General features: G+C 46.6%; 1 protein-coding gene across 5 annotated transcripts in view; it reads right to left on the bottom strand.

Annotated features, from left to right (window-relative positions):
- The window catches only part of LOC125725217 (NACHT, LRR and PYD domains-containing protein 3-like), a 457,448-nt gene that overhangs the window by 412,850 nt on the left and 19,646 nt on the right, over window positions 1–24,952 (bottom strand). The window contains exons 2-6 of one of the 5 annotated variants that reach the window (XM_049001941.1): window positions 20,329–20,430; window positions 15,906–16,019; window positions 4,439–4,502; window positions 4,028–4,256; window positions 1,696–3,415 (exon numbers count right to left, since the gene is read on the bottom strand). In XM_049001941.1, the coding sequence (XP_048857898.1) occupies window positions 1,696–3,415; window positions 4,028–4,256; window positions 4,439–4,502; window positions 15,906–16,019; window positions 20,329–20,390 (2,189 nt within the window). In that variant the 5' untranslated portion in view covers window positions 20,391–20,430. Of the gene's footprint in view, window positions 1–1,695; window positions 3,416–4,027; window positions 4,257–4,438; window positions 4,503–8,126; window positions 8,274–14,261; window positions 14,376–15,905; window positions 16,020–17,549; window positions 17,664–19,684; window positions 19,799–20,328; window positions 20,431–24,952 lie in introns of those variants that run through there. The other 4 variants (XM_049001939.1, XM_049001942.1, XM_049001943.1 and 1 more) reach the window with 4 other exon arrangements.

A 24,952-nucleotide genomic window follows, 5' to 3' on the forward strand; every position in this document is an offset into this window, starting at 1 on the left:
CGGATGGTGGACCAGAATCTCCTCGAAGCCGTCCGGAAGTCGTTCTCCATGGCCTCACCAAACTCCTCCCACACCCGAGTTTTTGCCTCAGCGACCGCCAAAACCGCATTCCGCTTGGCCTGCCGGTAGCCGTCAGCTGCGTCTGGAGTCCCACAGGCCAGAAAGGCCCGATAAGACTCCTTCTTCAGCTTGACGGCATCCCTTACCACCGGTGTCCACCAGTGGGTTCGGGGATTGCCGCCGCGACAGGCACCAACCACCTTACGGCCGCAGCTCCGGTCAGCCGCCTCCACAATGGAGGCACGGAACATGGCCCATTCGGACTCAATGTCCCCCGCCTCCCCCGGGATATGGGAGAAGTTCTGCTGGAGGTAGGAGTTGAAACTCTCCCTGACAGGGGATTCCGCCAGACGTTCCCAGCAGACCCTCACTATACGCTTAGGCCTGCCAGGCCTGGCCGGCTTCCTCCCCCACCAGCGGAGCCAACCCAGCACCAGGTAGTGATCGGTTGACAGCTCCGCCCCTCTCTTCACCCGAGTGTCCAAAACATGCGGCCGCAAGTCTGACGACACGACTACAAAGTCGATCATCGAACTGCGGCCTAGGGTGTCCTGGTGCCAAGTGCACATATGGACACCCTTATGCCTGAACATGGTGTTCATTATGGACAATCCGTGACGAGCACAGAAGTCCAATAACAAAACACCGCTCGGGTTCAGATCGGGAGGGCCGTTCCTCCCAATCACGCCCCTCCAGGTCTCACTGTCGCTGCCCACGTGAGCATTGAAGTCCCCCAGCAGAACAAGGGAGTCCCCAGGAGGAGCGCTCTCCAACACCTCTTTCAAGGACTCCAAAAAGGGTGGGTATTCTGAACTGCTGTTTGGCGCATAAGCGCAAACAACAGTCAGGACCCGTCCCCCCACCTGAAGGTGAAGGGAGGCTACCCTCTCGTCCACTGCGGTAAACCCCAATGTACAGGCACCCAGCCTGGGGGCAATAAGTATGCCCACGCCCGCTCGGCACCTCTCCCCGTGGGCAACTCCAGAGTGGAAAAGGGTCCAACCCCCCTCAAGGAGACTGGTTCCAGAGCCCAAGCCGTGCGTCGAGGGGAGTCCGACTATATCTAGCCGGAACTTCACAACTTCGCGGACCAGCTCAGGCTCCTTCCCCATCAGAGAGGTGACATTCCATGTCCCTAGAGCTAGCTTCTGCAGCCGAGGATCGGACCGCCAAGGCCCCCGCCTTTGGCCGCCGCCCAGATCACCTCGCACCCAACCCCTATGGCCCCTCCCATGGGTGGTGAGCCCATTGGAGGGGGGACCCACGTGCCTTGTTCGGGCTGCGCCCGACCAGGCCCCATGGGTGTAGGCCTGGCCACCAGGCGCTCGCCATCGAGCCCCACCCCCAGGCCTGGCTCCAGGGGGGGCCCCGGTGACCCGCGTCCGGGCAAGGGAAAACGTGGTTCCAAAATTTTTTTCCATCATAAGGGGTTTTTGAGCCGCACTTCGTCTGGTTCCTCACCCAGGACCTGTTTGCCTTGGGTGACCCTACCAGGGGCATAAAGCCCCAGACAACATAGCTCCTGGGATCACTTATTAATCCATGAGGAGAAATATATAATATATTACACATTTCAAACAATATTCATGTATTACTGCCAGACCAGACATGATTTCCCATCCCCACGTCACTTACAGAGCCGTCCTGGAGTTCTTGACCACAGGCAGCAGCCTGCAGTGCTGTTTATCTCGTCTGATGTATTTTTTCAGATCAAACACATCCAGCTCCTCATCTGACATCAGCATCACAAAGGCCAGAGCTGAGTACTGTGCAGGTGAGAGGTCATCTGCTGAAATGTTTCCTGAATTCAGGTATCTTTGTACTTCCTCTACTAGAGAATTGTCACCCAGTTCAGTCAGACAGTGGAACAGGTTGATGGTCCTTTCTGGAGATAAACTCTCCTGTATTTTCTCCTTGATGTATCGGGCTGTTTCCTTAATGGTATGTGAGCAGGTTTCTGTTGGCCCCAGTAGCCTTTGTAACAGAGTCTTACTGGAGTCTGTTGAGAGGCCCAGGAGGAAGCGGAGGTAGAGGTCCAAGTGTCCATTCTTGCTCTCTAATGCCTGATTCACTGCAGTCTTCTGGAGGTCAGCTGATGAGTTTGACAGAAACACATATAAAGCAGCGAGATACTCCTGGATGCTCAGATGCACAAAGCAGTACACCTTCTCCTGGTACAACCCATACTCCTCTTTAAAGACTTCTGTGCACACTCCAGAGTAAACTGAAGTTTCAGTGACATCAATGTCATTCTCTGACAAATCATGCTTATAAAATATGAGATTTCCTTTCTCCAGGTTGTCAAAAGCAAGTTTACCAAGTTTTAAAAGGAATTCCTTGCTGTATTCTTTAAGCTTAGTTTCTTGTTTTTTCATATACTTGTCATTTGTTAAACTTGTCTGAAAGATCAGGAAGTGTGTGTACATTTCAGTCAGAGTCCTTGGAATTTCTCCCCTGTCAGTCTCACTAAAAAACCTCTTAAGCACAGTGGCTGAAATCCAGCAGAACACAGGAATGTGGCACATGATGAAGAGGCTCCTTGATGATTTCACATGTGTGATAATCCTGCTGGCCAGGCTCTGATCCCTAAATCTCCTCCTGAAATACTCCTCCTTCTGGGCATCACTGAACCCTCGTATCTCTGTCACCTGGTGGACACACTTAGCAGGTATCTGATTGGCTGCTGCTGGCCGGGAGGTTATCCAGAGGAGAGCGGATGGGAGCAGATTCCCCTTAATGAGGTTAGTCAACAGCACATCCAGTGACGTTTTCTTTGTTACATCAAACCAGCTCTCATTGTTCTGAAAATCGAAAGGAAGGCGACACTCGTCCAGACCATCAAAGATGAACAAGATTTTGTACATAAACAGCTCAGTGGATTCAAGAGATTTCAGTTCTGGGACAAAGTGGCAAAGCAGTTCAATCAGACTGTATTCACCCTTAATCAAATTCAGGTCCCGGAAAGGAAGAGCAAATATGAAGTGAACATCCGGGTTTGCTTTTCCTTCTGCCCAGTCGAGAATAAATTTCTGCACAGAGACTGTTTTTCCGATACCTGCCACCCCTTTAGTGAGTACAGTTCTGATAGGTGTCTCACGCCCACATAAGGGTTTAAATATATCATTGCACTTGACTGTAGTATCTTCTGTTCGCCTTTTCCTGGATGCTGTTTCAATCTGTCTCACTTCATGTTCATCATTGACTGCTCCAGTCCCACCTTCAGTTATGTAGAGTTCTGTGTAAATCTCACTGAGAAGTGTTGGCTGTCCTTCCTTAGCTTTCCCTTCAAATACACACTCAAATTGCTTCTTAAGTTTACATTTCATTTCCTGTTGATGTTGCAGCATGAGCTGTCCTGAAAAGAAATGAGAGGAAAATGCACTAATTCTCACTGTGATCCTGACCAATATGAGAGGAAGAATATTTTCCAAAAACACACTTTTTTGCACATACATATCCAGATATTTCCCTGTGACTGTGAATGTGAAATTGAAAGTTTTATCATGTGTATTTTACTGGAACACCGCATACAGGACCGTGAATAAGCCTTAGGCAGCCAAAGGAAATGTTTAAAGCCATTTATCTGGGTAGTAAGTGTATATCTGCTCAGAACCAAAAAAAACTCAAAACCCCTTTTCATTTTCCAAACTTCTCCTCAGGGGCACCACAGCCAGTCCATGTATTTGTTAAATTTCACCACCAGCTCACTTCATTAATTAATTAAATTAATTTAAAACTCAATGAGATATTAATCAGCCACATGAGGTGTGTTAGTGGTCAAGTAAGAAAATATGTGGATATACTGCACGATTTCTGCAAATATTAGGGTGATTTTGGCAAACACACTTTCACATACATATTATAGTAGTTCTACACCAACATAAAGACCATTTAAACATCCTTTTCTTTGGCTGCCTAAGACGTTTACACAATATTGTACATGTACATAATATTATAAAGTTCTTACTCTTGTCCAGCAGGTCAGCAAGATCATTATGTTTCATGATCCTCAGGATGTAGACTGTGATCTTCAGAGCTACCTCTCTAACACTGGTCTTCTGCGTCTGACCATCACAGTCCAGGTCATTGTCCTCCTCCAGCTGAGGCTCAGAGCATTCTGGGTAATTCTGATCTAGGTGCCTCACAAACGTCTTCAGTTCCTCCTTTAGGAACTTCATGGCTTTTTCCTCTAGCGACTAAAATAAACAGTCAGAGTTAATTATTGCTACTTACACCAAACCTTTTCAGAGTTTCACTTGTGAATCATAGTTTAAAACATATTTTCTTTAAGATGATGAATTTATTATTATGCAGCTGTATAAAATATAAGCTATTCACATAACAGCCAAGAAAATATATATCACCAATAAATACAAACCTTCAATATGGATGATAAACCCGATTTATCATGTAGATCTGAACTGCAATCTTCCATTTGGTCTCTGTGAATTAGGCAGAAACATAAAGACCTCAATTCATCTACACAAATGTAACAGAAAGGCTGAAAAGTTCCCCATTAAAATTGCTGTTACTGCAGATAAAGAATAACACTCTGGTATATTACAACACCAATTCCAAAAAGTTGGACATTGTGCAAATTGTAAATAAAAACAGAATGTAATGATATGGAAATCTCATAAACCTGTATTATATTCATAACAAAGTATAGAAAACATATCAGATGTTTAAACTGAGACATTTTGCTATTTCATGAAAAATATTGGCTCATTTTGAATTTCATGACAGCAACGTATCTCAAAAAAGTTGGGACAGGGGCAATAGGAGGCTGGAAAAGTTGGTGGTACAAAATCCCAATGTTAAGATCGCCGGTGAACGGGGAAGGTGCACGGACAGGCAGGCAGGCAAGGATCAGGCAGGCCGGTAGAATAAGGGGGAAACGGGGTTTAATCACAGGACTAAGGGCAGGAAACATCAGACGCCAACTAACATCAGTGACAGACCAGGAACCAGGGCAAGACATGGACTCAAATAGACAGGACTGATTGAAAATAATCGGACACAGGTGGGTACGATCCGGGAAGCACACGTGGATAATCAGGGGGGCGTGGCACACATGAGGATCGTACGAGCCGGGTATGACAGACCCCCCCTCAGAGGAGGCGACGAACAAAACCATTCAAGGGACACCGGAAACATGACCGAGACACAGAACAGGCACAGAGACAAGAAGTAGGACAAAACCTGATAAAGGACAGGGAAGGCAGACAGACTAGGAAAGGAGACACAGAGGGAACAGGCGGGACAAAAGGGCCAGGAGTGAACGGAGGAGGAACAAAGGGACTAGAAATGGAGACAGGAGGGACAAAGCCGGGAGGAGGAGCAAACGAAGGAGGGAGACAGGCAGGGGAGTAGGGAGAGAAGGAGGGGGAACCAAGGGGAGTCCGAGGGAGCCCCAGCGGGCGACGGGTGGCCGTCAGAGGGGCCGCAGGAGGCCGGAGCCGAAGGGGACCTCAGAGCAGCAGAGGAGGCAGGGCGAGGCACTGACGGAGGGGCCGAGGAGGGAGGTGGAGGGAGAGCCAGGGAAGGGGACGAAGGAGCTGGAGGGGACCTAGGCGAGGGCAAGGAGAGGGGGGGAGCCGCAGCAGGCGGCGACGTCCTCCGACGTGCTGGAGCGGAGGGAACCGCAGGCAACTGAGGAGCTGCAGCAGGGGAGTCCGCAGGCGACCAACGAGGCACCGGAGCAGGGAGCAAGACAGGGCAACGAGGCTGCGGAGGGAGACCCGCAGGCAACAGTCAACCCGGAGGGCGAGGACCCGCAGGCGCCGACCAATCCCCAGCGCAGGCGAGGGAGGGCGAGCCAGGGGGCAGGGTGGAAGGGACCCCAGCCCTGCGTCTGTGCCCTCTCCCCTTACGGGACACAGACATAAGGACCCTTGGTGGAGGTCAAGCTCGCCGGGGCGAGGGCAGAGGAGTCACTAGGATCGGGTCTGGGGCAGAAGGGACCGGCATGGGGCAAGGAATGGGAGTCACAAGGGGCACAGTCATTGGCAGAGGGAGCGCCTCCGGCGTGGGCACAGGAGCTGCAGGCAGAGGGGGCGGCTGCTCGGGAGCTGCAGGCGGAGGGGGCGGCTGCTCGGGAGCTGCAGGCGGAGGGGGCGCCCGCTTGGGAGCTGCAGGCGGAGGGGGCGCCCGCTCGGGAGCTGCAGGCGGAGGGGGCGCTCCCTCTGCCTGCAGCTCCTGCGCCCACGCCGGAGGCGCTCCCTCTGCCAGTGACTGTGCCCCTTGTGACTCCCGTTCCTTCGTGGGGTTTCCTCCAGGTACTCCGGTTTCCCCCCACAGTCCAAAAACATGCTGAGGCTAATTGGACTTGCTAAATTGCCTGTAGGTGTGCGTGTGAGAGTCAATGGTGTGTGAGCGTGCGCTGCGATGGGGTGGCCCCCCATCCTGGGTTGTTCCCTGCCTCGTGCCCATTGTTTCCGGGATAGGCTCCGGACCCCCCGCCACCCAGTAGGATAAGCGGTTTGGAAAATGGATGGATGGATGGATGGATGGATGGATGGCCAGACCTTTAAGTTTGACTACAAAGCACCTATGACAGACATCAGCCTTCACATGATGTCACAACACCATCCCTCACTGATGTGTCTTACCTGGCTCAAGCTATTCAGAACAGCAAAGCCGTTAACAGGCTCCCAATGTGTGTTTAACGGGGATCCAATTCATTTTATTGAATGGAAGGCATCCTTTATGTACTCATTCAGAGAACAGGTATCTCTTCAGCAGATAAGCTGTATTACCTTAAGAAATATATCAGTGGTCCTGCTCATAAATGTCTTGAGGGCACGTTCTACCAAAGTGATGATGAGGCATGCAAAGATGCTTGGAATAAGCTTGGTCAGCGATACGGTCAGTGATACGGTCAGTGATACGGTCAGCCATACGGTCAGTGATACGGTCAGCGATACGGTCAGCGATATGGTCAGCGATACGGTCAGCGATGCGGTCAGTGATACGGTCAGCGATACGGTCAGCGATATGGTCAGTGATACGGTCAGCGATGCGGTCAGTGATACGGTCAGCGATACGGTCAGCGATATGGTCAGTGATACGGTCAGCGATACGGTCAGCCATACGGTCAGCCATACGGTCAGCCATATGGTCAGCGATACGGTCAGCCATACGGTCAGCCATACGGTCAGTGATACGGTCAGGAATACGGTCAGCCATGCGGTCAGCCATACAGTCAGCCATACAGTCAGCCATACGGTCAGTGATACGGTCAGCCATACGGTCAGCCATATGGTCAGCGATACGGTCAGCGATACGGTCAGCGATACGGTCAGCCATACGGTCAGGAATACGGTAAGTGATATGGTCAGCGATACGGTCAGCCATGCGGTCAGCCATACAGTCACCCATACGGTCAGTGATACGGTCAGCCATATGGTCAGCCATACGGTCAGCCATATGGTCAGCCATGCGGTCAGCGATACGGTCAGCCATATGGTCATCCATACGGTCAGCCATATGGTCAGCCGTACGGTCAGTGATACGGTCAGCCATGCGGTCAGCCATACGGTCAGCCATATGGTCAGCCATACGGTCAGCGATACGGTCAGCCATATGGTCATCCATACGGTCAGCCATATGGTCAGCCATACGGTCAGCGTTACGGTCAGCCATACGGTCAGCGATACGGTCAGCGATGCGGTCAGCCATACGGTCAGCCATAGGGTCAGCCATACAGTCAGCCATACGGTCAGCGATACGGTCAGCCATACGGTCAGTGATACAGTCAGCCATACGGTCAGCCATACGGTCAGCGATACGGTCAGCCATACGGTCAGTGATACAGTCAGCCATACGGTCAGCGATACGGTCAGCCATACGGTCAGCCACACGGTCAGCCACACGGTCAGCCATTCATCATCCAAAGGGCATTTCCGGAGAGGCTCTCAAAATGGCCACAAATACGGTCCAAAGATGCCGAAGGGTTACAGACATTTTCTGATTTTTAAATGCCTGTTTGCAAACTATGCCTCATGCAAAGGGCCTAGACATACTGAGTGACTGTGGGGAAAATCAAACATTAATTCAGAAGCTACCTGACTAGTTAGCATTGCGCTGGAATCGTCGGGTTACGGTAGCCCTCATGGAAGGTGGCGAATTCCCATCTTTCCAAGACTTTGCCAGATTCATATCAATTGAGGCAGAAATTGCATGCAATCCTGTCACCTGCCTACATGCACTTCACTCAGTGGATTCACACCAGAATAAAATAATCACAAGGGAACCTAAAAGAAACATCAACTAATGACAGAGTATGGGCTCCACAGATGTCCTGATCTTATGAAAACGTCTCCTGAGAACAGATGGACATATGTAAAGGACAATAAGCTGTGCTATGCTTGTTTAAAACCAGGTCACTGTGCAAAGGAATGCCGTCGTCGCCATAGCTGTGAGGTATGCAGGAGAAGGCACCCCACTAGTCTTCATGATTACAGCTATGAGAAGAATGGAAGACCAACTGGTGCCTGATATAATCACAGCTACAAGCAATGTAAGGAAACTACAGCTGCTATGTCACTTAATGCCACCAGTCAAGAACAGTCACATAGCACCTCCATGATTGTACCTGTGTGGGTATCCTGTGTCAAAGATCCAGCAAAGAAACAACTTGCATATGCTTTATTAGACACGCACAGTGACAGCACTTTCACTGACAAAGAGGTGAGCAATGAATTACAAATGGACACTTACCCAGTGCAGCTGAAACTCACCACCATGTTGGGAGAGAATATGGTGATGAAGAGTGAGAGAGTATCAGGACTCTGTGTAAGGGGTTACAATTCATCGGTGCACATTGATCTCCCTCCTGCATACACCAAAGACTGCATACCTCTCAATCATGATCACATTCCAACGCACGAAACTGCTAAACGCTGGACTCACCTTGCTGCAATAACTGATAAGATACCACCCCTCCTCAGCTGTGATGTTTGACTCTTAATTGGGTGCAACTGTTCAGGATCGCTGGCGCATAGACAGGTGATACTAGGTGGAGACAATGAACCATATGCTGTGCTGACAGACTTAGGATGGAGTATCGTTGGCTGCCCAACACCTTAGCTTGATACAACCGCAGAATTCGCCTTAGTCACCGAGCTGTGGTACAGGAGCTGCCTCTAATAACACCAACAGATATACTTCAGGTCCTGGAGTTGGATTTCAAGGATGTCAGAGGAGAGTTTAAGGCAAACTCTCAAGAGGATCTAATTATCCTGGACAGGCTCAAGGAAGGTATAAAGAAAAACTACCAAGGACGTTATGAAATGCCACTTCCTTTTATACAACGGCCACATTTACCTGATAACAGGCAGCTTGCTGAAGTCAGGCTCAGACATTTAGGGCGTAAATTCTGCAAGGATGAGAAATATAAACAAGATTACACTGCAAACATGAAGGATATCATTGAGAGAGGTGATGCTGAAGAGGTCCATGATTTTGGCACTCATGGTGAACGATGGTTCATTCCCCACCATGGTGTCTACCATCTAAAAAAGCCAGTTGTGTGTTGTGTTCGACTGCTCTGCAAAGGACAGTGGTACCAGCCTAAATGAACATCTACTTCCAGGTTCAGACATAATTAATAATCTAACTGGCGTTCTCATAAGCTTCCGGCAGCATCAAATTGCTCTGACATGTGACATAGAGAAAATGTTTCATCAGTTCCATGTCAAGGAGAACGACCGCAACTATCTGCGCTTCCTATGGTGGAAAGATGGAGACATGAGTCCACAGCCAAAAGAATACCGAATGAAGGAACATCTTTTTGGAGCAGTATCGTCTCCTGGCTGTGCAAACTATGGACTTAAACGTTTAGCTAATGAGAGCAGACACTCTCATCCATTAGGGTCCCAGTTTATTGAAAGAGACTTCTACGTGGATGATGGAGTCACAAGCATAGAAACTGTGGAGAAGCCATTCAGTTAGCACAGAAGGTAAGAGAGGTATGTGCAAAGGGTGGCCTTCGTCTTCACAAGTTTGTGTGAAACACCAATGCTGTTTCACAGAGCACACCCTCATCAGAGCGTGCTACAGATGGTAAGGCAAAGGAAATCACTTTCAATGACAGCCCCCTGGAACGAGCGCTGGGGATTCAGTGGAACACAGAAAGTGATTGCTTTAAGTTTAAGATCACTCTAAAGGAACCACCAATGACACGGCGGGAAGTACTGTCTACCATTGCTTCTATATTCGATCCTCTTGGGTTCCTTGTTCTATATTTCCTTAAAGGGAAAAGGATCCTCCAGGAAATGTGTCACCAAGGTACTGGCTGGGACGACCCACTGCCAGAGGAGCTGGAGAGCTGGCAAAGGGACCTTGTCAAGTTAAAGACTATGAACATAGATAGATACTGCTTACCTCTCAATTTTGGAAGGGTTTTGAAGAGAGAGTTACACCACGTTTCTGACGCAAGCACCTTAGGGTATGGTCAGTGCCCCTATCTGAGAGTCAAGAATGAGAAAGGAATGGTCCACTGTGCTCTCATCATAGGAAAGTCCCGTGTAGCTCCCACAAAGGTGACCACCACACCAAGGCTAGAATTATCAGCGGCAGTAGTCTCAATTACAGTCAGCAATATGCTTAGAGAAGAGCTTAGCTATTTGAGTGTGGAGGAGTTCTTCTGGACTGACTCCAAAGTAGTTCTGAGCTACATAGATAATGATGCATGATGCTTTCACATGTTCGTAGCCAATAGGGTTCAGACATTTCGCCACAATACAAATCCTCAACAATGGCTTTATGTGTCACGCCCAGTTCATCCGATCCTCGTGTGTTGCCACACCCCCTCATCATCCATGTGTGCTTCCCCGATCGTGCCCAGCTGTTTCCTGTTATTTTCGGCTTGTCTTGTGTATTTAGTCCGCGTCTGAGTCCTTCTTCCCCAGACTTGTCATTAATGTTAGTTAATGTTAGTTACTCTGAGTTTGTTGCCGTCTGCCCTGTCTCTCCCGTTCCCTAATAAACCCTGAATTCCCTGCCTGCCTCGTCTTTCCCCGCTTCCTGCTCGCCCGTCCAACTGCGCAACTTGACCTCATATCTCAACGGAAAAGAATCTAAAGGGAAAACCATAAATGAGTTGTTTTCCTCAAATTGATTTAGTGCTTCTGTGTTCCTCTGGAAACAGGAAATATCGATAATAACAGATGTAGTATTGGAACCTCTAATAGGTGATCCAGAGGTGAGAAGAACTGGAACACTGCATACAGGGGTGTAGTGTCGCTGACCGCTTGTCCGAGTTCTCATCATGGTTGCAGGCTACTAAGGCCATTTCATGCCTTTTGCGACGAGTTAAAGGAAAAATAAATGGCCCCGCTAATGTAAGTGCATTGGAAAGTGCAGGGCGTGTCATGGTCAAACACCTCCAAAAGCAGGTGTACAAGCAAGAAATAACGTTACTGAAAAAGGGAGGTCGGCTGCCAGATCATCCCAAGGTGCAGCACCTACAGTAGATGCCTTTTTAGAAGCAGATGGCATAATCGGGGGGGAGGAAGGCTCAGTCGATCATCCTTCTCCAACTTACTCAGACACCCAGTGATCTTATCAAAAAACCATCATGTGACTAAGCTGATAATTAGTCATTATCATGAAAGAGTAAAACATCAAGGCGAGGGCTTTACCATCAATGAAATCAGATCCAATGGCTATTGGACTCCTGGAATAAGCAGAGCAGTTGCATCTTTTATCCGGCAGTGTGTCACTTGCCAGAGATTCAGAAGATCTCCAGAAGGTCAAAGGATGAGTGACCTTCCAAAGGAAGGTGTAGAGCCCTCCCCACCTTTCTCATAGTGTGGCATGGACTGTTTGGTCCCTTTACCACTAAAGAGGGAAGAAAGCAGCATAAAAGATATGGTTTGCTGTTCACTTGCTTCTGCTCATGAGCGATCCATAGTGAAATGTTAGAGGATATGTCCACTGATGCCTTTATAAATGGTCTGAGATGTTTCATTGCAATTCGTGGTGCTGTTCGAAAAATCCAATGTGATCAAGGCACCAACTTTGTGGGGGCAAAGAACGAATTGAACAAAGCTTTACAAGAACTTGACACTCCCAGACTCACCACCTTTCTATCCGAAAACCATTGTGATTTTGTTTTCAACGCACCTCAGTCCTGTCACGCCGGAGGTGTGTGGGAGAGCCAGATAAGGACCATAAGCAGTGTGTTGAACTCCACATTATCATTGGCCTCTTGCAGACTCAACGGTACTTCTCTGCGAACGTTGTTTTATGAAGTTATGGCTATACTCAACAGTCGCCCACTTACTGTGGACAACCTGTGCAACCCTGATAGTATGGAACCACTCACAGCCAATCATCTACTTACATGAAGTCCAACATGGCTCTACCTCCTCCAGGGAAGTTTGTTAGGGAGGACCTTTACGGACAAAGGAGATGGCGCAGAGTACAGTATCTGGCGGAACAATTTTGGAGTCACTGGAAAGGGAGTATCTCCACATTATTATTGCAAGACAGCGTCGGCACACACCGAAGAGAAATGTACAAGCGGGAGATACAGTGATGCTTGTGGATGACTTGTTACCCAGATGTGAAAGGAAACTTGGATGGATTTTAGAGACTGTCACTGATGAAGATGGACTGGTAAGAAAGGGTAAAATATGTATAGGAGATAAGAGACTTAAGGAGAAAGGGGAACGCCTTGGTAAGCTGTCAGTGCTAGAACGTCCAGTGCAGAGGTTAGTCTTGTTATGAGAAGCTACTTAAGTACATTTCACTGATGTTTATGGTTTATTTTCCATGATACAGATTTGAAAATTATTTGTGTTTCTGGGTATTGCTTGGAACACACGTAATTTTGGTGGGAGTGTGAATAACCCCAAGGTTTAACATGAGACTAATTAATGTTACAAAACATATTGAGTTGCGTATTGCATATTTTTAATATACATTTGTATTCTGTATTCATTTATATGCATTCATTTATTCTTATGTAGTTTTATTTAGTGGGACCCCTTTTTTTGAGGGACTTCCATTTTTTTCGGTTACCAGAACATCGTTAAGCTAAGCTAAGCGAAGAACGTGTTTGTCTTTTGCTTTATGATATTTTGTAAATGGTTTAAGCCCCCCCCCCCCCCCCTGGTAAAGGCACAAGCTCTTACGTTGGCTACGTTTTTTTTGGTAATTAATTTATTTTAAATAAATCGTGAACCATCAGTCAAGTCTTTCGGCCGTCAATCCGAGGGGAATGCTACAGAGGAGTATGATGGATTCAAAGATTTAGTATCTACTAAAGGAAACATATCAAAAGTGGCCCAAACCAGAAAAGACGGCTGGCAAAAAGTGTCCGACAAATTAAATGTGTAAGTAGTTTTTAGTTATTATATTTATCACATGAATGTAGTATTATGGTTCCAATGTTTCATTATTCTTTTATTGTCATAATTACAGATCAAATAGAACCACAATCATGCAGGACATGGGAACAAGTTAAAGTGAAGTACAAACACGACATTTCATTCATATATATATATATATATATGTTTGTATGTATGAGTTTGTGTGTGTATATATGTGTTTGTTGATTTTATGCATATGAATGGCGAGGCCATGACTGAACCCATTTCCACGCACGGACACTGATTAAGTCTGTGAGCTAATCCTTGTTTACGCAGAACAAACCTGCTCTGAGCAGGTCTGAGGATTTGGATGTGCTGCTATGACAACACATCCAGCAAGACATTCGAAAAACCGTGCCAACTACCCCAGGCGGCCAGCGTGTACCAACTACCCCAGGTGGCTGGCGTGTGCCAAGTGCCCCAGGCGGCCAGCGTGTACCAACTACCCCAGGTGGCTGGCGTGTGAAAAGTGCCCTTTGGCCTGACTATAGACCCAGAGAGACATGCATGCTAGTGGGCTGTAACACTGTTACCTCTCAGGGCTCTTTCTCTTACACCCCACAGGGGGGCATTTCATGGCTTGCACTATAAATGTTGCGACACACAGCTTCTAATGTCCTGAGGCCCCAGGGCACTGGCCCCACTGACCTGGTCCATAACCCAGCCGAGGCTCCAGGGGGCACTATCTTGGGGCACCTTCAGCCACCGGTTCATTCCCCCACCGTGAGCTAAGAAGCTTTCCTCATAGCTTGTATGTGTCTCTGTGCCATTTGACTGAGTGTCTGAATGTCATTAACAGTGTTTGTTTAAATGCACATTTACCTTTCATTTGTAGGAAGAGATCCCTCAAAGATTCTGATTCGTTGCTTTACTGACCAGTCACTCTTCGTGGAAACACAGCTGGGTACAGGGGAGTCTGCTCTCTTCATCAGGACACTGTGGGCAGCGAGAGGAAACAAACCCTCATGGTATAAATATAATTCATACAATGGGGACGGTATCACACTGCTGTTTAGTCTTCTGCTCTGCCTTCATGTACTTTGATATGCTTTGTAGCTCTTGATGTGAACAGACTTATTTACAGTCAGCTTTTAAGGAAATTGTCTCATCTAAAATTTAGATATCATATGAAACTTTTAGCATCACTGTTAAAAACCTCCACAACTAGACTTGGCTGATGTTCCTTTTTACCTATTTATATATGTTTTTGTTTGTTTGTTTAGTTTTGTTATGTGGCCATTTTGTATAGGAGGGATGGTCTGTTACTCACCTCTAGTATAAAAGAACTGGCTGATTGTGGAAGAAGACGGCGAAGACAGAAGATGGCGAGGTCTTTTTATTAAGCTACACATATTAAAGTGCTGCCCACTGACCAGCCCTAGCTAGGAGCCCAGTTTACTTTTATGTTTTGGCCTGACTATAGACCCAGAGAGACATGCATGCTAGTGGGCTGTAACACTGTTACCTCTCAGGGCTTTCTCTTACACCCCACAGGGGGGCCCATTTCATGGCTTGCACTATAAATGATGCCACTCACAGCTTCTAATATCCTGAGTTCCCAGGGCACTGGCCCCACTGGCCCGGTCCATAACCCAGCCGAGGCTCCAGGGGGCGCTATCTTGGGGCACCTTCAGCCACCGGCTCATTCCCCCACCGGGAGCTAAGAAGCGCTACTGGGGATCTTTCCTGCCTGCTGCCGTTAGACACCACAATGCCTGCTGTCGATGTGCAGCCCCCACAGCCAGCCTTAACATCCCATTTTTAACCATTTAAAATTTTTTATCTATATTTATTTACTGAACTATATGGTATTTTCAGGATATTTTCTTTGTGTTCTGTGTACTTTTTGAACTTGTTATCCTACAGAAATTTCATTCACTTCTAAAAATGTTTACTTATTTTTGCACTGAATCAGCAAAATTTAATTGTCACCTTTGGCAAAGAAACCAATAGTTTTTCTCTCTTTTTTGATGATCCTGCCTCATTATCAAGCCACATTGTTCCATTAAACACGTTAAACTAAAGCCTTAGTCTGAGTATAATCTAATGGATTCATGAGTGAAATTATTTATTAACACAGAAGCATCCGTCTCACATGTTGACAATCTACAGTATTGCTGAGTCATTCTTTAATGGACATGCGGGGGGGGGGGGAAACAGGCAAACCAGTTTTTTACAGCTCTGTGCTGCGATTGAAATTTAAAATCCACTTTGTCATTAAATAACTTCCTATTCCAGCTCGCAGAAAGTCAGGTTTTACAGTAATCCTCATCCATTTACCTCAGATGTTATTTATATATAATACAGACAAAACTTTTAAATTCTCAAGGTGATGGAATCTGTTAAAGGTAAAGATTGGTGCATTCATTATAAATATGTTATTTCCTCATAGCTTGTATGCGTCTCTGTGCCATTTGACTGAGAGTCTGAATGTCATTAACAGTGTTTGTTTAAATGCAAACTTACCTTTGACCTGTATGAAAAGGTCCCTCTCTGAAGTGGAGTCGTTGATCCATTGACCTGTCACTCCTCATGGAAACACAGCTGGGTACAGGGGAGTCTGCTCTCTTCATCAGGACACTGTGGGCAGCGAGAGGAAACAAACCCTCATGGTATAAATATGATTCATAAAATGGGGACGGCATCACACTGCTGTTTAGCCTTCTGCTCTGCCTTCATGTACTTTGATATGCTGTGAAGCTCTTGATGTAAACAGACTTATTTACAGTCAGCTTTTAAGGAAATTGTCTCATCTAAAATTTAGATATTATATGAAACTTTTAGCATCACTGTTAAAAACCTCCACAACTAGACTTGGCTGATGTTCCTTTTTACCTATTTATATATGTTTTTGTTTGTTTGTTTAGTTTTGTTATGTGGCCATTTTGTATAGGAGGGATGGTCTGTTACTCGCCTCTAGTATAAAAGAACTGGCTGATTGTGGAAGAAGACGGTGAAGACAGAAGATGGCGAGGTCTTTTTATTAAGCTACACATATTAAAGTGCTGCCCACTGACCAGCCCTAGCTAGGAGCCCAGTTTACTTTTATGTTATGGCCTGACTATAGACCCAGAGAGACATGCAAGCTAGTGGGCTGTAACACTGTTACCTCTCAGGGCTCTTTCTCTTACACCCCACAGGGGGGCGCATTTCATGGCTTGCGCTATAAATGTTGCCACTCACAGCTTCTAATGTCCTGAGGCCCCAGGGCACTGGTCCCACTGGCCCGGTCCATAACCCAGTCGAGGCTCCAGGGGGCGCTATCTTGGGGCACCTTCAGCCACCGGCTCATTCCCCCACCGGGAGCTAAGAAGCGCTACTGGGGATCTTTCCTGCCTGCTGCCGTTAGACACCACAATGCCTGCTGTCGATGTGCAGCCCCCACAGCCAGCCTTAACATCCCATTTTTAACCATTTAAAATTTTTTATCTATATTTATTTACTGAACTATATGGTATTTTCAGGATATTTTCTTTGTGTTCTGTGTACTTTTTGAACTTGTTATCCTACAGAAATTTCATTCACTTCTAAAAATGTTTACTTATTTTTGCACTGAATCAGCAAAATTTAATTGTCACCTTTGGCAAAGAAACCAATAGTTTTTCTCTCTTTTTTGATGATCCTGCCTCATTATCAAGCCACATTGTTCCATTAAACACGTTAAACTAAAGCCTTAGTCTGAGTATAATCTAATGGATTCATGAGTGAAATTATTTATTAACACAGAAGCATCCGTCTCACATGTTGACAATCTACAGTATTGCTGAGTCATTCTTTAATGGACATGCGGGGGGGGGGAAACAGGCAAACCAGTTTTTTACAGCTCTGTGCTGCGATTGAAATTTAAAATCCACTTTGTCATTAAATAACTTCCTATTCCAGCTCGCAGAAAGTCAGGTTTTACAGTAATCCTCATCCATTTACCTCAGATGTTATTTATATATAATACAGACAAAACTTTTAAATTCTCAAGGTGATGGAATCTGTTAAAGGTAAAGATTGGTGCATTCATTATAAATATGTTATTTCCTCATAGCTTGTATGCGTCTCTGTGCCATTTGACTGAGAGTCTGAATGTCATTAACAGTGTTTGTTTAAATGCAAACTTACCTTTGACCTGTATGAAAAGGTCCCTCTCTGAAGTGGAGTCGTTGATCCATTGACCTGTCACTCCTCATGGAAACACAGCTGGGTACAGGGGAGTCTGCTCTCTTCATCAGGACACTGTGGGCAGCGAGAGGAAACAAACCCTCATGGTATAAATATGATTCATAAAATGGGGACGGCATCACACTGCTGTTTAGCCTTCTGCTCTGCCTTCATGTACTTTGATATGCTGTGAAGCTCTTGATGTAAACAGACTTATTTACAGTCAGCTTTTAAGGAAATTGTCTCATCTAAAATTTAGATATTATATGAAACTTTTAGCATCACTGTTAAAAACCTCCACAACTAGACTTGGCTGATGTTCCTTTTTACCTATTTATATATGTTTTTGTTTGTTTGTTTAGTTTTGTTATGTGGCCATTTTGTATAGGAGGGATGGTCTGTTACTCGCCTCTAGTATAAAAGAACTGGCTGATTGTGGAAGAAGACGGTGAAGACAGAAGATGGCGAGGTCTTTTTATTAAGCTACACATATTAAAGTGCTGCCCACTGACCAGCCCTAGCTAGGAGCCCAGTTTACTTTTATGTTATGGCCTGACTATAGACCCAGAGAGACATGCAAGCTAGTGGGCTGTAACACTGTTACCTCTCAGGGCTCTTTCTCTTACACCCCACAGGGGGGCGCATTTCATGGCTTGCGCTATAAATGTTGCCACTCACAGCTTCTAATGTCCTGAGGCCCCAGGGCACTGGTCCCACTGGCCCGGTCCATAACCCAGTCGAGGCACCAGGGGGCGCTATCTTGGGGCACCTTCAGCCACCGGCTCATTCCCCCACCGTGAGCTAAGAAGCGCTACTGGGGATCTTTCCTGCCTGCTGCCGTTAGACACCACAATGCCTGCTGTCGATGTGCAGCCCCCACAGTCAGCCTTAACGTCCCATTTTTAATGTGGTAAAAGCTGCTCTCTGTTTTTAATCATATAAATAACATATATTTCTATTTATATGTATTTATTGAACAATATTGTATTTTCAGGATTTTTCCATTATGCACTGTGTACTTCTTAAACTTGTTAACTTACAGACATTTTGTTTACTTCTATAAATGTTTACTCACTTGCACTATATCTGCTGTCTTTGCACGTTGTCTTTGTTTTACATTGTATGTTTGTATCTGTGGACATTGTTGCTGAACGCAAGAGAATTTAACCCAGGAATCAACAAATCATCTTATTTTATACTCAGGGGATGAGAACCACTACAGTGTCACATTAATTATGATCTGAATCAGCAAGGATTTAAACGTCACCTTTGGCAAAGAAACCTGTCATGCCCAGGTCGTCCGCTCCTCGTGTGTGCCACGCCCCCTGATTACCCACGTGTACTTCCCCGATTGTACCCAGGTGTGTCTAGTTACTTTGATTAGTCCTGTGTATTTAAGTCCTGGTCTCCCCGGTTTCCCTTGTCTGTCATTGATGTCAGTCAGCGTGAGATGTTTCCTGTTCCTGTCTCGTTTAATAAATCCCCGTTCACCCTGCTTACGCCTGCTCGCCTGCTTACTGCCCGCTCGTCTGCCAGCGCGTTCACCCATTTCCCAGACGATCGTGACAAAACCAATAGTCTTTCTCTTTTTTTGTCTGATGATAGTAGTTTATTGTTCAAGCTACACATTTTGATTAAACATGTTAAACTAAAGCCTTCGTCTGAGTATAATCTAATGAATTCATGAGAGTGAAATTATTTATCATCAAAACAGAAACATCCGTCTTACGAGACGACAATCCATTGTTGAGTTATTCTTTAATGGACATGCAGGGGGGAAAGCGGCAAACCAGTTTATTTCCAGCTCTGTGCTGAGGACTGAAATTTAAAATCCACTTTGCGATTAAATAACTTCCAATTTCAGCTTCCAGAAATTCAGGATTTACAGTAATCCTCATCCATTTACCTCAGATGTTATTTATATAGAATACAGACAAAACTTTTGTTTGAAATCTCAAGGTGATGGAATCTGTTAAAGGTAAAAATTGCTGCATTCATTATGAATATGTTATTTCCTCATAGCTTGTATGTGTCTCTGTGCCATTTGACTGAGAGTCTGAATGTCATTAACAGTGTTTGTTTAAATGCACATTTACCTTTCATTTGTAGGAAGAGATCCCTCAAAGATTCTGATTCGTTGCTTCACTGACCAGTCACTCTTCGTGGAAACACAGCTGGGTACAGGGGAGTCTGATCTCTCCATCAGGACACTGTGGGCAGCGAGAGGAAACAAACCCTCATGGTATAAATATAATTCATACAATGGGGACGGTATCACACTGCTGTTTAGCCTTCTGCTCTGCCTTCATGTACTTTGATATGCTTTGTAGCTCTTGATGTAAACAGACTTATTTACAGTCAGCTTTTAAGGAAATTGTCTCATCTAAAATTTAGATATTATATGAAACTTTTAGTATGATCGTTAAAAACCTCCCCAACTAGACTTGACTGATGTTCCTTTTTACCTGTTTATATATGTTTTTGTTTGTTTGTTTAGTTTTGTTATGTGGCCATTTTGTATAGGAGGGATGGTCTGTTGCTCGCCTCTAGTATAAAAGAACTGGCTGTTTGTGGAAGAAGACGGTGAAGACAGAAGATGGCGAGGTCTTTTTATTAAGCTACACATATAAAAGTGCTGCCCACTGAGCCAGCCCTAGCTAGGAGCCCAGTTTACTTTTATGTTATGGCCTGACTATAGACCCAGAGAGACATGCATGCTAGTCAGCTGTAACACTGTTACCTCTCAGCGCTCTTTCTGTTACACCCCACAGGGGGGCGCATTTCAGAAGCAGATCCATCCATTTTTCTGCTGATCCAGACCAGATGATTCCTGCTGGGGCCTCTGTGAACATGAAGGGTAAGTAGATACATAGATAAATAAACAATATTGAGTACTCAGCATTTTTACATCAAACTGATGAATTGGGTCTCCATTCTATTATATTCCATGTGTAGAATTACACATAGTAAAGAGGTTTAGTGCAAAATTCGAATGCCACATTCTTTTATAAATAATTATATGTATAAACATCCTCTCCTGGAGCCGACACCTTATGGTGGTGGAGGGGTTTGCGTGTTCCAGTGATCCCAGGAGCTAAGCTGCCCGGGGCTTTATGCCCCTAGTAGGGTCACCCAAGGCAAACAGGTCCTGGGTGAGGAAGCAGACGAACTGCGGCTCATTAGACCCCTTATGATGAGTAAAAACATGGATTCACGTTCTCCCTCCCCCGGGTCACTGTCCTCCCCCCCTCCCAGAGCCAGGCCTTTACCCATGGGGCCTGGTCGGTGTGGAGGAAATTTCTCGAAGTCCGATGTTTAAGTGTTTGACAGAACTTTATTATTCGATGAGCTCAAAGGGAACAGACACTCAGCAATCATGCGTCTCGTGTTCTGCTCCTCGAACAACAAGTGCATACATCTCTTATAGCAAAAAAATGCCGTCATCAGACAGTTCAAAGAAATGGATCTTGCTTATCAGCACAGAAATTCCTTTGCGGTTTCATACTGAGTCGAGTTAAATTTATCCAATTACCCAATTACTTTTATCTCACTTCCAGGTCATGCTGACCCGGGCCCTTGCTGAGCAAGCTGCATTATGGCAAACGTTAGTTCCTTCATAGAAAATAGAAATCCCTTTACTTACAGTAAGCAAGCTTGCATTAGTACATTGTGCTTGATACATCAGACTGATTCAAGTGAGATTATATTGTTTCAATCATTATAGGTAAATCAACAACACATTATAAACTCAATTGTTAATTACTGATTAGGTAATGCATTTTGCATAATTATTTATATTCCATTATTCATTACTGATTAGCATAATCAAGAATTTTCTATCACATCAGGCACAGCCTGAAGAAGGCACGTGGGTCCCCCCTCCAATGGGCTCACCACCCATAGGAGGGGCCAAAGGGGTCGGGTGCAGTGTGAGTTGGATGGTGGGCAAAGGCAGGGACCTTGGCGGTCCGATCCTCAGCTGCAGAAGCTGGCTCTAGGGACATGGAATATCACCTCTCTGTTGGAGAAGGAGCCTGAGCTGGTGTGTGAGGCTGTGAGGTTCTGACTAGACTTTTATGGACGGAATTTCTAGGCACAGCCAGGGCGTTGAGGGTGTCCGGTTTGGTGGCCTCAGGATTAGATCTCTGCTTTTTGCAGATGATGTGGTTCTGTTGGCTTCATCAGACCGTGACCTTCGGCTCTCCCTGGAGCACTTCGCATTTGAGTGTGAAGCAACTGCAATGAGCATAAGCACCTCCTAATCTGAGACCATGGTCCTCAGCCGGAAAAGGGTGGAGTGTTCTCTCCAGGTCGGGGAGGGGGTCCTCCCCCAAGTGGAGGAGTTTAAGGATCTTGGAGTCTTGTTCACGAGTGAGGGAAGGATGGAGTGGGAGATCCAAAGATGGATCGGTGCGGCGTCAGCAGTAATGCGGGCACTGCATCGGTCTGTCATGGTAAAGAAGGAGCTGAACCAAAAGGCAAAGCTCTCGATTTGCCAGTCAATCTACGTTCCTACCCTCACCTATGGTCATGAGCTGTGGGTAATGATCAAAAGAATGAGGTCGCGAGTGCAAGCGGCCGAAATGGATTTCCTCCGCAGTGTGGCTGGGCTCTCCCTTAGAGATAGGGTGAGAAGCTCGGTCATTCGGGAGGGACTCAGAGTAGAGCTGCTGCTCCTCCGCAGGGTGGCTGGGCTCTCCCTTAGAGATAAGGTGAGGAGCTCGGTCATTTGGGAGGGACTCAGAGTAGAGCTGCTGCTCCTCCGCAGGGTGGCTGGGCTCTCCCTTAGAGATAGGGTGAGGAGCTCGGTCATTCGGGAGGGACTCATAGTAGAGCTGCTGCTCCTCCGCATTGAGAAGAACCAGATGAGGTGGCTCGAGCATCTGCTTCGGATGCCTCCTGGACACCTCCCTGGTGACTATGTCTCTTGGCTGGCCTCGAAAAGCCTGGGGATTGGGAGTGGCTGGGGGGAGGGAAGTCTGGGTTTCCCTGCTTAGACTGCTGCCCCCACGACATGACCCGGAAAATAGGTAGAAGATGGATGGATGGATGTTTAAACATCTAAAATATTATTAATAACGGGTGAAAAATTGCTAATCTTGAAATCACCGTTGGTGATTTCATCATAAACATAATTAATTCAGATTTTGTTTTACAATACAGTTAGCCAATTTGTTGCATTAGTTTGTGAGCAGTGTAATGTTTCCATACTATCTATCCTTTTTATACACCCATCCAGGCTTGTAAAACACCAAAATCAATGCCAGAATACCCATCCCAGAATACTCATCTTTACTGCACAGGAACCCAGGGCTAATTCATACTTCTGCTTTGGGGCTGTGGACAGTTGTGCGCGGAAGCTTCTGGTCATACTATATTTGTCAGTGAACGTAGATGCCTACAGTGGGTGCATGTACACTGCATACAGCAGTGATATTCCAGCATACCAGGGGAGGGCAGATGTACTTAAACAAACTACATCTACACAGTACAGCACAAAAACAATGACCTCCATCACACCTATCATCCCCCTACCCTCCCCCCTGGAACTCAGAATACATGAAGCGGATGTGAGCCGGCTCTTCCAGAAACAGAAATCCAAGAAGCCCCCAGACCAGACGGTGTCTCCCCCTCCTGCCTCAGAACCTGTGCTGATCAGCTGGCTCCCATCTTCACCCGCATCTTCAATAGATCCCTGGAGCTGTGTGAAGTTCCCTCCTGCTTCAAACGCTCCACCATTATCCCGTCCCCAAGAAACCCTCCATCACAGGACTGAATGACTACAGACCTGTCGCCTTGACGTCTGTGGTCATGAAATCCTTTGAACGCCAGGTTTTAGCCCATCTGAAGGACATTACAGGACACCAGCTGGACCCCCTGCAGTTTGCCTACCGGGCAAACAGGTCGGTGGATGATGCAGTGAATATGGGGCTGCATTATATCCTGCAACATCTCGACCGTCCAGGAACTTATGCCAGGATCCTCTTTGTGGACTTTAGTTCGGCTTTCGACACCATTGTGCCTAATCTCCTCTCCTCCAAACTCTCCCAGCTCAACGTGTCACCAACTACCTGCCAGTGGATCACCAGCTTCCTGACAGACAGGAAGCAGCAAGTAAGGCTGGGGGGGTCACTTCTGAAACACGGTCCCTCAGTATTGGTGCCCCTGAAGGATGTGTCCTCTCCCCACTGCGCTTCTCCCTCTACACCAATGACTGCACCTCCAGGAACTCAGCTGTAAAACTCCTGAAGTTTGCAGACGACACCATCATTGGACTCATTCAGGATGGTGATGAGTCTGCATACCGGCAGGAAGTGGAGCGGCTGGTACTCTGGTGCAGTCAGTACAACCTGGAGCTGAACACGCACAAGTCTGTAGATGACAGTGGACTTTAGGAGACGTCCGTCAACACTGTTCCCCTTCAGCATATGCAATGCAATGCAATTTTATTTATATAGCGCATTATCACAACATTACATTGTCTCAATGCGCTTTACATTTCTGCCACGTAAAGACCCCCCAGTGAGTAAGCCAAAGGCAACGGTGGCAAGGAAAAACTCCCTAAGAGGAAGAAACCTTGGGAGGAACCAGACCCAAAGGGGGGGCCCATCCTCCAGGGGCCGGCAGAAGAGTCAAACAAAACAAGATTATATAATTTAAGCTAATACAGGGGTTGAAATTTCAATCTCGATGCAGGGGCAGACCGGTGCAGGCACGGGGTGCTTAATGCATGATGGCAAGATCAACAGTGGCACAGCAGCAGGGGAGGAAGGAGAGGCATCCATGAGCCAAGGGCAGGCAGGCTGGAGGGTAGTTGCCGGAAGTGGAGGTAGTGGTCTTGCAGGCAGCAGAAGCATAAATTCCTCGATGTTATGGTTCTCCAGACAGCACACCCCAGAAGGGGTGGGGGAGGAAGTAAGAAAATAGTGTATTAGCCAGAGTTGAGGAAACTAGAGGCAGTGCAAACAAAATGATTGAGTGCAATATTCATCTAGGCTCCGGCAGATCTGGCTATAGCAGCATGAGAAAGAGGGAGAGACAGGCGGGAACACAGGCATGGGGACTCCCTGAACATCAACACTCTAGTGTAAGGCTAGAGTGACAGCACTGACGCATCAGTTTATCCAAAGCCAAGGACACCGATCCCCACCCAGCTCTTCACCTCATACTGTTAGTCTAACTGGGAGTGAGCGACTAGCTGGAACTAGAACTAGGTTTCCTATACGCTAAACTATACAAGTGCGTTTTTAATCTAGACTTGAATAGCGAGAGTGTGCCTGAATCCCGCACATCCGCCGGGAGACCATTTCACAGCTGCGGAGCTCTGTAAGAGAATGCTCTGCAGCCTGCCGTAGTCCTGTCTA

The sequence above is a fragment of the Brienomyrus brachyistius genome, unplaced genomic scaffold (assembly GCF_023856365.1).
Source record: "Brienomyrus brachyistius isolate T26 unplaced genomic scaffold, BBRACH_0.4 scaffold63, whole genome shotgun sequence".
NCBI classification, from domain to species: domain Eukaryota; kingdom Metazoa; phylum Chordata; class Actinopteri; order Osteoglossiformes; family Mormyridae; genus Brienomyrus; species Brienomyrus brachyistius.